This window comes from Bos mutus, chromosome 7 (assembly GCF_027580195.1).
Source record: "Bos mutus isolate GX-2022 chromosome 7, NWIPB_WYAK_1.1, whole genome shotgun sequence".
NCBI classification, from domain to species: Eukaryota; Metazoa; Chordata; class Mammalia; order Artiodactyla; family Bovidae; genus Bos; species Bos mutus.
Genome location: NC_091623.1, coordinates 78,502,143 through 78,515,150, shown reverse-complemented (window position 1 = coordinate 78,515,150; position 13,008 = coordinate 78,502,143). Strand labels below are relative to the sequence as shown.

Genomic DNA, 13,008 nt, shown 5'->3' with positions numbered 1-13,008 from the left:
CCAATGTGCAGCAATGGAGACCCATCATAGCCAAAAATAAAAATCTATTTGATTCTTGCCTTATTATAAAAAAATAGTTGCCATCAAAATCAAAATTTTGATAAAGGTTTAAAACTGACTTTTTTAATTCTCAATTTTACATTTCAATATAAAATCTAAATAAACCTGTTCCTCCCTATTTACTTGTGAAATTTTAGTCCTCAATTTTAATTGTGTTCATTTTTAGTGGTCTTCTTCAAATAAAGAATCACTAATATATACTTTAGACTACTCTGGAGGCTGCCTACATCCTAAGAACTTTGAGGATTCCCCAAATTCATGAATACTGCCACAGCATAAATTAACTCAATTTTACCTCCATAAGATATCTAAATGAGGAAGAATATCAAACAAAGAATTGCTGCAATCTAGTAAGAAAACCAGGAGATACTTCAGGCCCAGGCAAGAGTGTCAGGGACCTTCAAAAGTCCCTAAAGAAAACCAAGAATACTCAAATAATTCTATGGTTTCAATAGTTTTCAGTCTTATCCCCAATAATCTTAAGTACCTTTAAGGTAGACCTAGACCTTCCATGACATTTGTTTTTTACTACAAAGCTATGAAGAACCAGTGAGACAATACAGACCAAAGCACTTAAAACTAAGTTATTGCCTGTTATAACTTGGAGCTCTGGGAACCAACCTTCCTTGAAGATTTTTTCCAAACACCTACAATATACAAAGCACTGTATACTATATATGTACACTGGCAGAAATTAGACAGTATCAACCCAATTAAATATAAAAATACCAGGTCAGGATTATTAACTATAGTGAGAACCATTTCACATCACTGTATGCAGAAAAAGTAACTGAAGAGTATGAAGGTAAACTGAAGAGGCTGCTCCTTTATGACAGGAGACAGTCTGCTGATAGCTAGTTGTACAAAAACAACTGGCAATACAACGTTGAATCATGTTGTCATTTCTAGTTCCAGACAGAGAGTTTAAAATCCTAATAAGTACTCGTTACTCTTGCCAGGAGACTCTTATTCTATCACAGTATCAGACAATAGCATGTGCAAAAGATTTTCTAAAACTTCTAGCCCTAAGCACACGCTCTAATACAAAGCGCTCTCCATACCTGCTGCATCAACCAGTCACTGTGAATAGTCTGAATACATCAAGTAGCTACATAGAATTTCTTTTAATTACACCTTGCTCAAGCTTACTGTTCAACTAAATTTGCATTTTGAGACTGACTTCACTTTAAATTCTCAGAAAATATCAAAGGCGAAAATGAAAGCAATAGATTTTGGATGAAGCTCTTCAGATTTATCCACAATCTGTGAGAAAGACTTAAAGAATAAAGATTCGAATTCGCTGGCGTTCAGTGGTTAGGACTTTCACTGCCATGGCCTGGAACTAAGACTGAACTACTGTACTGTTCAGTCTCTGGTCAGGGGAACTAAGATCCAAAAAGCCACATGCAGGACAGTCAAAAAAAAGAATAGATACTGGTTTCTTCAAGTCCACAGTCTTTGAGTAATTTTATTTTCTACATGAAAAAAATTTTTCTACACTTATACAAGTTTGTTAACTCTCATTTTAGATGCATTACGTTTTTTCTAAAGGCTCTAGTATTTTAGAACCAATAATGACACCTCTTTGATAAGAACCACACAGATTTACACTTACACTTCTAGAGAAACATGGATCTCCACCTTCTGATCTAAGTTTTTATGTAGGGACAAAACTATATACATGTAAAATACATTTCAATGTAACAAGAAGAATTTGTCTGAGCTGCTGATAGGCTGCCAACACAGCCTATCCACCCTAAAAAATATCTAGGACAAAACAGACTCAAGATAACTACCGAAACAAATTTTTTAAATCTGCAACTGCCAAACTAAGAAATCAAGGAGTAGTACTAACGCATATTTAAGATATGAATCAACAGAAACAAAAGCGACACACCCACATTCTCACTCTTAATTTTAAAGAACAGCAGGGCTATATAGTAAAATGAACGTTTAATGCACTCAAAACTATCACCACACACCAAAAAGTTTTTTCTATCTAAATCTTAACAGAGTATTTCAGAGGCATCTTGAGGAGGGAATGGGATCCTCTTTGGTGACGTAACAGATGACCATGACAAGTGTGTCTGGGCAGAAACAAAATCAGAATCAAATACTTAAAGTTGAAAGGAATCTTTTAACAATCAAGCTGGTTCAGATTTTTAAAGTGATGAAACAGGGTAAGTGAAGTCAACTGGTCATTTAGCTAACTAGGGACAGTCAAAAATTCTGGGTGAAGACCAGATTTTTAAAAAGCAAGTATCATTTACCACAATCTAACAATAGTAGGTAGCGCTACTGAGTAACTCAAAGTACATTTTTTCCCATTTCTATACACATACACCCATACCACACACATAACTACACTTCAAAATTTTAAAGCAGAAAAGGTTTAAGAGTGTACTCTGATAGTGGCTGTTACCATAGGATGCTGTACAACACGTACTTCAGAAAAAATAGCCTAATTTAAGTTTTGACTGATGTCCAAAAAGGCCTTTTCATCTGAGCTACCCTGAATGTGAACCCAAAATGTACTTCAACCTGAAAGTCATCCCATCAACGAAAAATATAAGCCATGCCTTATGCAAAAATAGGACTCCAGGTAATTCACTGATTCCTGTACTCATGACACAAGCAAGCCAAAGCCAAGGACACTTTTAGAAAAAAAGCTAAACAAATGTATACCTCTATCTTGGAAACTTAATTCTGAACTCAATCAAATGCCCTTAAAAGCTTAACTCTTAACCAATCCTCAATGGAGAGTTGACTTGGAAAATCAGAAAAGAATCAAACTCATATAAGACAGAAAAAAATTTTAGATCAAAGTAAAATTTTCCCAAAGAGCTTATTATTAGCAATAAGCTTTCATCTGTGAACTGGTAAACAACCAAAAACCAATTAGTTATAACCGGTTTTTATAGTTTCCCTTTAAGTTGCCTGTATATATACATTAATGTATATATTTAAGTTGTACCAAAAACTGCTTACAAATGGCAATTCCTGTGAAGTAGATGATGATGAAGTTCCAGGTAATTCTAGCATGTTTCCTAATGTACTGGTACTGGAGTCTGGATCATCCTGAAAAGATAAATTTATTGAGTTTAATTGCTCTTCTATGGTAACGTTTGTATCTCCTAGCGAAAGGGGGGCTGGGAGAAGGGCTGCTTTTTCATGGCTGCCGTCCACGTCACTTCTTTGCTTATTTCTCTGCGTTTCGGTCTGAGGAGCTAATGGCAAGAATGGCGGTTTGCCTGCACCGTGTCTACTGTCTGGTGTGCTGTCTTGTTCATCTCCCATGGCCACGTCTACACCATTCTCTGATTTAGGCTCATAATTGCAGGTGGCATTGGTTTGAGTTTCCTCAAAGATCTCCTCTATACTCTCATCCTCTGTGACTGGCTGTTCTGGGTCCATTTCAGAATCTACATCTGCATCGTCCACACAAGTAAAATTCTCAAAGTGCAGAAAGCCATTCTTGACAGTCTTTGTTACTTTTACCTGGAGTTCAGGGGAGTTATTACAAGAGGGTTCCTGTTTCATAGCAAGTGCTGTTGGACCACCAGGATTCAAGGAAGTGCAAACAACTGGCGACTGAGCTCTTGAATCACTTTTTTCAGGGTCTTGAAAGGATTCTGATCCATCAGCAGACCCATTTAAATACTCTACATTGATCATGGAGGCCAAATCCTGTAGTTTCCGCAGTGGAATGTAACAAGATGGAGAATCTTGTCCATAAGCATTTTGGGATGTTCCACTGGCAGTCGATAACTGCATAGTACACCCATTAAGTGGCTCAGAAAAATTGGATTGACCATTACCGAAAGGGCTGTCCTTGTCTTCAGGGGCATCTAAATTCACTGGATTGGAAAAGGGCAGCAGACAATTTCTTCTAGGTAGTTCACAGGTCTGATCCATCCTGGGCCAGCATCAACCTGGAATCCAAAAACACGTCAATTAATCTGAGTTAATGGGCCATTTGACTCTTATCTTCAAAATGGCAGCCACTTCTCAAGGCCTAGTGGCCTCGATGCTTTTCTGCTGCACTTCCATGAGTGGAAAAAGTTCCCCAGCTGACGATGGAAAAACAGCCTCGGTGAGCCTCCGCGAACTCCATCTTCCCGGAGACGGGTAGATCTTGCCACATGGAAACAGCCCGTCCCTTTTTCCTGCAGACTGGTGGGCAGTTGGGCTGATCTAAAATTAAAATCCCGTTGGCAGTAGAAATTTCCAAATCTCAAACAGGATTGTCTTTCCCCTCCCCCGCTAGGAGTCCAGCGGCCGGATCTCCCAAAAGCAGGGGGCTGTAGGGTTCGAGGGGGGCTCCGGGACGCTGCACAAAAAGGTTACCCCCCCCCATCCTTCCTGGCTCGCTCGGGCGCAGCGGTCACAATAGCGCTGCACCCTGCGCCCCAACTGGCGCCCGAGCCTTTGCAGTGGCCGTGCTCAGGCCGCAAGCAAGTCGGCGAAGCGGGTGCACCCCGAAGTTCTCCTTTCTGATTGCAGGCCTGCTTGGTCCACAGCTGCAGGCCCAGAGGCCGGAACGCGGCAGGGGGAGAAACGGAGGCAGTCGGTGAAGCCGAGTCAGGGCAGCAGCAGCAGCTGCTACAGCTTGACAAACATGGCTGCTGCCGACGCCGCCGCCGCCTGCCCGGGCCGCGTTCCTTCCCGCAGCGCCGGTAGCACCTTCTGGCCAAGCCGATCGCACTCATCAATATTCAGCACCAAGCAAAGTTTGCTGCAGGAGGGCAGCCAGCCCCGTGCCCCCCAGCCGGCTACCTGAAGGGAGGCGGAGGCCGAGGTGCGCGCGGGAGGCCGGCGGGGCACGGGCCGCGCGGGGAGGAAGTTCGCGGAGGCCCGGCCGGCTAGGCCTGAGCCCGGCTGGTAGTGATGTAGGGGGAGGGGGCCTGCGGCTGCAACGCCGCGGGCCACCAACCCTGCGCCGCGCCCGGCCCTCCCCCGCGCCCCTCACCTCACGGCCACCACCATCTTCCCCGCCCGGCCGCCTCCCCCATCCGCTCGCGCCAGCCCGCCGCCCACCCCAGCGCACTAGTTACCGTGCCCCGCGCCCCCTCCCGGGCCGGCTGGGGGGAGGGGGTGACCCTCATTACACTGGGGCGCGAGCGGAGCGGTGGGGAGAGCGTGGAGCCGCTCGCCGCACCCCCCTCCCCCCGCGTCTCTCTTCAGGAGAGAAGGTAGCAAGCGCGACCTGCCCCGGCCTATTCCGCCGCCGCCTCCTCCTCCTCACACCCCCACCGCGCGCGCCCCCGCGGTGGCGCGTGCGACCGAGCGCCTCGCGCCGGCCCGCGTGCGGCTGGGGCCCCGAGTGCGCGCGCACCCCTTCCCCCAAGGCGCGCGCTCCTTTGCCTCACTCTTCGGGGTTCAGGGCGGGTGAAGTCGGGCTCGCGAGCGCGCCACCCAATCAGCGGAGCCGCCGCTGCCGCCCCCTCCCCTCCCCCTGCGCGCCCGCTCGCGGCCCGGGCCTACGGGCCGGCCCGACTGCCCGGGCGGGGCCTGAGGCGGGCTCCCCAGGGGCCTCGCGCGCCTCCCCGGAGTGTCGGGGCCTGCGGGCGTCGTGGGTGGCACTCCGATCCCCTCACCTACCTCGGGGAGCTGCGCCGGCCCCGGGCTGCACACGTTTCCAGAACCCTACCGGTCTGGAGCCCCAGCCCCGGCGGCACCTGGCTGGGCTGAGGCCTGTCCGACCGCCCCGCCAGCCCCGCTCGGGCCCGCGTCAGTCCCGGCCTCCATCTTAGGTTACAGCCCGGGTTCCCTATCCACTGGGCACCTGCCTTCAGCCCGCTCGGCTCGGGCTCGAGACCAAGGCAACCCCCCTCCTACCGCGGGGCTCACCTGGGGGCTTGGGCTGGGGTCTTCGAGGCCTCAAACCCCGAGCAGGCGCGGCCGCAGGTGAACCCCCTGCCGGGCCGCACCCCAAGCCCACATCACCACCACCACAGACCAAGCAGAGCAGGAAACAAAATGGAGGCAGCAGCTCGGGTCTGCCTCCCCGAGCCAAGCCTGTGCAGCCCCAGGGCTCCCTTCTGCCGCAGGCCCGACGCCTGCGAGGCCGGAGGCTGGCTCGTCCCAGGCACCAAAGGCAGCCGCCCTAGAGCAGCGCAGACAGGCCGGGGACTCAGCCCTGCGGTCCCCACAGCCCCTCACCCACCATCCCTTCCCTTCCCCCTCCCTCCATTCCTCTTCCTCCCCCTGCCCGGCCGTGCGGGGTGAGCGGCTCCCGGGAGCTGGGTCGGGTCGGGTTACCCGCCCGGGCACTGCCCGCCCAGCCTTGGCCTCCGTGGGGGGATGAGGCCAGGCGACCCCCGCGCTGAGCCCACCCCCCGCACCCGAGCCGGGCAGCAATCTGACAGCACGCCCGCACCTCGGCCTGCCGCGGTGCGGCCCCCGCCCAGTGAGGCCGAGTCCCGAGCCCGGGCACCGCCGGGACGAAGCTCCCTCGTCACCCCCGGGCCCAGGGGTCCTCGCAGCCCCGGGCGGGGCTAGGGGAGCGCTGGGGGAGGGGTCCACTAATCCCTGCACCGCCTCCCGCGCCTAGTCCGGGTCTAGGCCTGGCACTGGGACTCGGGCCGGGGGCGCGGGCGGGCGTCAGTAGGTGTGTGCGCGCGGGGCAGTGGACGCGGGCTGGGGGCCCGGAGGGGCCGAGCCTCGCACCGCGGACGCTGCAGTTCTCTGCACCCAGGCAGATGGCCCTCTCGTGCCACCTCCGCCCCGCGCAGGCCGCCTGCTCCGCAACCCTGCTCCCCGGGGAGCGCGCGCCTCGCCCCTGCGGGCCGGACATCGGGACCCCGGCGGAACAGGGCTGGGAGGGCGGACCGCCGGGCTGGCCCCGCCAAGACTGCTCGCCTAATTCCTGGTCTGGGGCGCTCTGCCCTCGGGCGCCTGGCACATCGAGGCCTGCACCCAGTACCCGGTGCCCCGCAGCACTGGCCTACTGCGTCCAATCACCAAAGACACCGCGAGGGCAGGTGGGGAAACCCAAATAACGACCCCGCGACGCCGACCTCCCCCAGGCCCTTCGCCTAACCCGATCCAACTCTGACCCTCCCTCCCCCTCCCGGCTTGATCCCCGACAAAATGCTCACCTGGGTACCTATTTGGTCCCTAGAGTGCTAAGTTCATCCTGTATGTTCAGAGAAAAATCACAAACGACCGCCATAAAAAATTCCGCCTCCTCCAGAAAGCCTTCTGTGATTAGTGTTAACTCCATCTCAAAGCTGAGGGCGCCGCCCTCGAGAGCCACGTGACTACCATTCCTCCTAGGGCTTAGTAAATGTGCATAATTATTGCCTCAGTGGAGTGTTTACCCGCCATCCTTCTATCTGTTAATGGCGAGCCCACCTGGGAGAAAGGCACTTTTGGCGTTGTCTTCCGCGGTATTGGCTTTCGCTCGCTGCTCCCTAAATTCCGTCCTTCAGCCTTCACCCCGAAACTGGCCCCAGTAGACTTGGAGCTCAGGATGCCCGTAGCTTCCTTCCCTCCAAGTCCCACAGACCAGCCAAGGAGATAGACAACAGGTCCTTACCACACCTGAGTGCTGGGATGCATCCCTGCCAAGAAAGCAAGCAAGCTGTCTTGGAAGGAAGGTGTCCCCTGGAACCAGTGTGATGAGGGGAGCACTGTGACCTCAGGTGGCCTCCTGTTGAAGAGAATGAGGTATCCTGACTGTTCCCAAGTGCATAGTCAGGTTGGCAGTGAGTTGAAGAAGAGCTGGGTCTACACTCCAGGGTCCCGCCCTACAAGGACCCGTCCTTTGTTCTGCTAAGGAGTGACTCCTGCTAATCCTTTCTAGTCAATTCAATGGGGGAGCTCTGACTGGCTCCTTCTTCCTTCTTGCATGCTAAATTGTTTTAGTCGTGTCCGATTTTATGTCACGGTATGGATTGTAACCTGCCCGGCTCCTGTGTCCATGGGATTCTCCAGGCAAGAATACTGGAGTGGGCTGCCCTCCTCCAGAGAATCTTCCCAACCCAAGGATCGAACCAGCGTCTCATGTCTCCTGCCTTTGCAGGCGGGTTCTTTACCACTAGCGCCACCTGGGACTCCCTCGCACCTAATCTTTTGAACTAGTCATTTCCGACTGACAGTTACCTCCTATCAACTGCCCCAATTCAGATTACTTGCAACCCTTTATTCTCCCATGACCATCCTGAGGGCCTGTGAGGTGCCACTCAATGAATGGCCTTGAGCCACTCAGTTAAAAAGCCACAAGCCTCAGTTTACTCACCTGTGGTTTCCAATGCACAGGGTGGCTCTGAGGCTCTTGCAAGGCAAAGGTGTTTGGAGCCTATACAGACTACATACTTGATAAATGCTGAGATGTTTCACTGCTTCTTTCAGCAACCATTTTTTTGTATTCCAGGCAGTTTTGCAGGATGCTGGGGAAACAAAGGATGAGATCCCTACCTTAGGAAGCCCCCAGCCTTAGGAAAAAACACTTAAATAAAGGTGCAAAGGTGTGAAAAGGGACAAGCACAATGCTTCCTCCAGAGCTGACCTCTAGACATCACTGACCTAAACAAACCTCTCTCTCCAACTTCACAGGCCCCATGGAATAGGTCTAGTGCCTATGTGCTTAGTTGTGCCCAACTCTTTGCAACCCCATGGACTGTAGCCCGTCAGGCTCCTCTGTCCATAGGTTATTTTCCGGGCAAGAATACTGGAGTGGATTGCCAGTTCCTCCTCCAGGGGATCGTCTCGACCCAGAGTTCGAACCCAAGTCCCCTGTGCGTCTCCTGCATTGGAAGGTGGATTCTTTCCCACTGCCCCACACAGAATAGCGTAGGAGCTAAAGGAGGACAGGCAGCTGGGGATGAACAGCTTACTGATGATGGTCTTAGGGAAAAGACTGAATCCCAGAGAAAACCTCCTGGACTTTCCTGGAATGACTCAAGGGTCCCTTTCTGCCTCTCAGAATAGAATTTGGCTACAGAGGTCTCACCCACAGCAGCTTCCTTTGGTGACTCCCATTCAGAAGGCTAAGCACCTGTTGGGTGCCAGCATTTTGTTGAGGGAACACACAGGACCCTATATTCTCAAAGGACACTGGCTCCCGAAGTAGGGGAAGAAAGGATAGGGCTGTGGCCTGCCCTCCTTGTCTCAGCACAAGGAACTGGGCCTGTGCCTCTCATCCTTAAGACAGAGATTAGAATCAGTAAATACTTGCTGAGTCTATGCAGCATACTGGACACCATGCTGGGTACTTGACATGCATGAGTTCCTTTAAACCTTTAGCGGTCCTATGCAAAAATGAGGCCTGAAAGATTAAGCCCTTCTGCAAGGTCTCAGAGTCTTGTCAGTTCACGTCTTCTGCTCCTGGCAAACACACCTTCCAGGTACAGTAGGTGAGAAGACCCGGTACAGTGCCTTGCGCATAAGGACTCTGGAATTTGAGTGGTGGGCAGAGTGAGATTACCTTAGCCTCAGTTTCCTCATCTGTAAATTACCGATACTGGTAACTTGCTGAAAGAGATACCTGTAGAGACATTCTGCCAGTGTACTCCTTTTTTCTTAGAACTGCCCTCCCCTTTCATTCATGAATTCAGCAGATATAGCTTCCCACGTGGTGCAAAGAATCTGCCTGCCAGTGCAGGAGAAACAGGTTTGATCCCTGGGTCAGGAAGACCCCCTGAAGTAGAAAATGGCAACACACTCCAGTATTCTTGTCTGGAAAATTCCCCTCAGAGGAGCCTGGCAAGCTATAGTCCATGGGGTTGTAAGCTATGTAATTAGGAAAAGAAAAAAAAAGGCTATGCATTGATTCAGCAGATACTCATTGTGTTCCCCCTCAGAGTCTTGTGGGAAAGGCAGAGAAGTAGTAATAAGGTAGAGAGCTGAACACTGAGAGAGAACCCAGAGGTGCTGGGGGAGCTGAGGAGAGCTCAGAGACAGTCAGAGAAGGCCTTCCATGGAAGTAACATTCACAGGGAACTCAGAAGGATATACAGGAATAACTGAGAAAGGAGGGGATAAATTAGAGATTCCAGCAGAAACCGGGCTTTGGAGGGACTGACCACAGTTCAGTGTTGTCAGAGGCTAGTGCAAGGCAGGAGCGGTAGGGGTGACGAGTGCAGTTAAGAGGCCTCAGACGAAGATGGGGAAAGCCACAGGGACCTGACAATTCAGGACTTTCTTTTTTAAGCTAAAGAATTCAGCTTCTAAATGGAAAGGCAGTAGGGAGCCACGGAAGGTTGAGAAGCAGATTAAGAATCTCATCTGTGCAGCTGAAAGCTCACTCTGCCAGCAGTGCCCAGAAGAGATGGATACCTCCTCTAGAAACAAGAGGGCTTTGCCTTGGGGTATGGTATGCTAGGACTGTTTTGTTACAGTAACAGTTGTGGCTTCTCTTCTGTGCTGGCTACTCTGCAAGACACTTCTCATCTACTCCTGAGATGGGCACTCTTGTTATCTCCATCTTCCAGGGAGGAAGTGAGGAAGTGTGATTTATTCAGAGCTGAGCTCCCACCCCAACTCCCAGTTCAAGCTCTTCATCAATGCTGGACAAGAGCAGCATATGCTTTCTGATGAAATAGCCAGGCTTTGTAGGGAGGTTTGGAGGCCTGTGGTGATTAGTCCCAAACACTGCTGGTGAATACTACAACCACTCCTTGTGATGGGTCTAAGACTTTCTGTCCCACCGAGTGGTTTCTCCAGAACTGGATCAGGCTTCCACTTAAGATTGAGGAAGGTTTGGCATTTGGAGCCATACAGCCCTCCAGCAATTTCCTTCCTGCCCAAAATACCAGGTTTCTGTCAGCTAACCTGACCCTGTAGCCCTAGCCCCAAGGATTCAAGTTTTCACCTTCAAGTGTTCTGTTTTTCAAATGTTCTCTTTGGAAAGCCCTGAGTGTAGTGGCTTCTAATCTCTGCCCTCCTGCACTCCTCAATTTCCTGGCTGCCCAGTATATCACTGTGCCAGGACAGGCCACATCCCATCCATCCTGTGCTCAGGCCCACCCCTCTGCCTTTTCCCCTGTCATGCAAACTTGCTTCAGAGCCCAGTTTAGAAGATTTCTCCTCCTGGAAGCCTTCCCTGTTTCCTCCCTTGCAGGCAGTCATTTTTTCCCCCTGTATGAGCCCTTGCAGTAACTATTGGCTTTACATATCTAGTCCAAGCCAGTTGGTGAGCCCCCTATGACCGCCAGTGACCAAGCCCAGGACTATGAGGATCAGAGTAAGTGCTTGGGAAACATTTCCTAATGATCACCTCTTTTCTAGTCTGTGTCTTCAAATGACAGAAGAATTATGGCTCGTGGCTCAGACGGTAAAGAATCGGCTTGCAACGTGGGAGACCTGGGTTTGATCCCTGGGTTGGGAAGATCTCTGGAGGCAGGTATGGCAACCCACTCCAGTATTCTTGCCTGGAGAACCCCATAGACAGAGGAGCCTGGCGGGCTACAGTCCAGGGGGACACAACTGAGTGACTTCCACTTTCACATGAACCACCTGGTCATGTCAAACCATCCCTCAAAGGATTCAGGGATGTTTGGGGAACACTCAGGCCTCTGTGCCAGATGAGACTTTCAGAAAGTATGAGAGCCTATAGTATTTGGAGTCAGACAGATGTGGGTTCAAACTGCAGTGGGGCCACTTGCCAGCAAATCTTTCCCTTTCCTGAGCCTCACAAATGAGGTCATTGGGCAGACTGAATATGTCAATGTAGGCAGGACATGGTAGGAGGTCTCATGGGCTGCCCATGAGACACCTGCTTCAGATGCCACCAGGCTCCCCAGCCCAACAGGTCAGTCTTCGCTCCATTCCAAACCTCTCCTCTGAGCACTTGATTTTTCAGAGGCACCCTTAGTTTCCAGACAAGCACTTCTGAAGGTACTAATTGCCAGGGGAGAAAGGGGGATGTGGAAGAACGCAGTGCTCTGGGAAGGGGGGAGGGGGATGAAGTCACAGGAAGGAGGAGGTCTGCAGCTGGTGGCCGGGACAGCACTGTACCTTCTGCCTGCCTACGGGTCACCATTTTACACCCACCCACCCTTCATCTCCCTGCAAAAAGAGGATATTGTCCTATTTTACATATGAAAACAGAGGCTGAGAAAGAAGCAGTGTCTTGTTCTGGGAAGTGGTCGAAGGCTCAGAGTTTACACCCAGTAGTCACTTAATGGCTCACCAATAAAGAATTCTCCTGTAATGCAGGAGCTGCAGGAAACACAATTTCGATCCCGGGTTCAGGAAGATCCCCTGGAGAAGGAAAGGGCAACCCACTCCAGTGGTCTTGCCTGGAAAAAATTCCATGGACAGAGGAGCCCAGTAGGATAGGGTCACAAAGAGTCGGACACTACTGAGCAACACTCACTCACTCATATTATATATGTGCTTTAAATATATCATAAAGCCCTGGGGCTGTAGATTCAGCTCTATCAATTTATAGAAAATGTCTCTCATGTGTCTAAAATGGCAAAACCGGGCCCCATCATCAAATGCCTCAGCCAACTGAGACTGACTTTAATATAAGAATATGGAGTGCTCTATGAATTTGCGTATCATCCTTCCACTAAGGCCATGCTAATCTTCTCCGTAGCATTCCAATTTTAGTATACATGCTGCTGAAGCAAGCACTCACACTGATTTTCCATCAGAAAAGATTTGACTCCATTCTCAATTAAAACCAGTGTGTTATAGTATGCGTTCCCATGACAACCATGCCCTTGCTGGGTTCTAATTCTAGGACTGACAGACAAGGCTAAAGCCCTGCCCTGAGTTTACTGGATGAAGTAAGTCCTTAGGAAGCTCTGAGGGCTCTCCAGCACCCTCTCTTTGGAGTGCTTGGCCCACAGAGATTCATCTGGCTGGGATGTGGCTCATCTCTCATGAGCAGGAAGCCATCTGAAGGGACTGAAGAGAGGTGTTTTCTGAGGCAGATCAAGGAGTTCAAATGGAAGTTAAAGGTCTGGGAATTTGGACCCTTAACTCCAACTAAGC

General features: G+C 50.7%; 1 protein-coding gene and 1 non-coding gene across 7 annotated transcripts in view; both read right to left on the bottom strand.

Moving 5' to 3' along the window:
- NSD1 (nuclear receptor binding SET domain protein 1) overlaps positions 1–6,043 on the bottom strand; it is a 148,824-nt gene extending 142,781 nt beyond the window's left edge. The window contains exons 1-3 of one of the 6 annotated variants that reach the window (XM_070374134.1): positions 5,911–6,039; positions 3,879–3,992; positions 3,049–3,138 (exon numbers count right to left, since the gene is read on the bottom strand). In XM_070374134.1, the coding sequence (XP_070230235.1) occupies positions 3,049–3,138; positions 3,879–3,908 (120 nt within the window). In that variant the 5' untranslated portion in view covers positions 3,909–3,992; positions 5,911–6,039. Of the gene's footprint in view, positions 1–3,048; positions 3,993–4,836; positions 5,052–5,114; positions 5,383–5,910 lie in introns of those variants that run through there. The other 5 variants (XM_070374132.1, XM_070374133.1, XM_005904595.3 and 2 more) reach the window with 5 other exon arrangements.
- A 6,495-nt stretch (positions 6,044–12,538) lies between these two features.
- On the bottom strand, positions 12,539–12,645 carry LOC138988667 (U6 spliceosomal RNA). The gene has a single exon (XR_011464939.1). It is a non-coding gene; the product is annotated as a U6 spliceosomal RNA (small nuclear RNA).
- Positions 12,646–13,008: the final 363 nt, after the last annotated feature.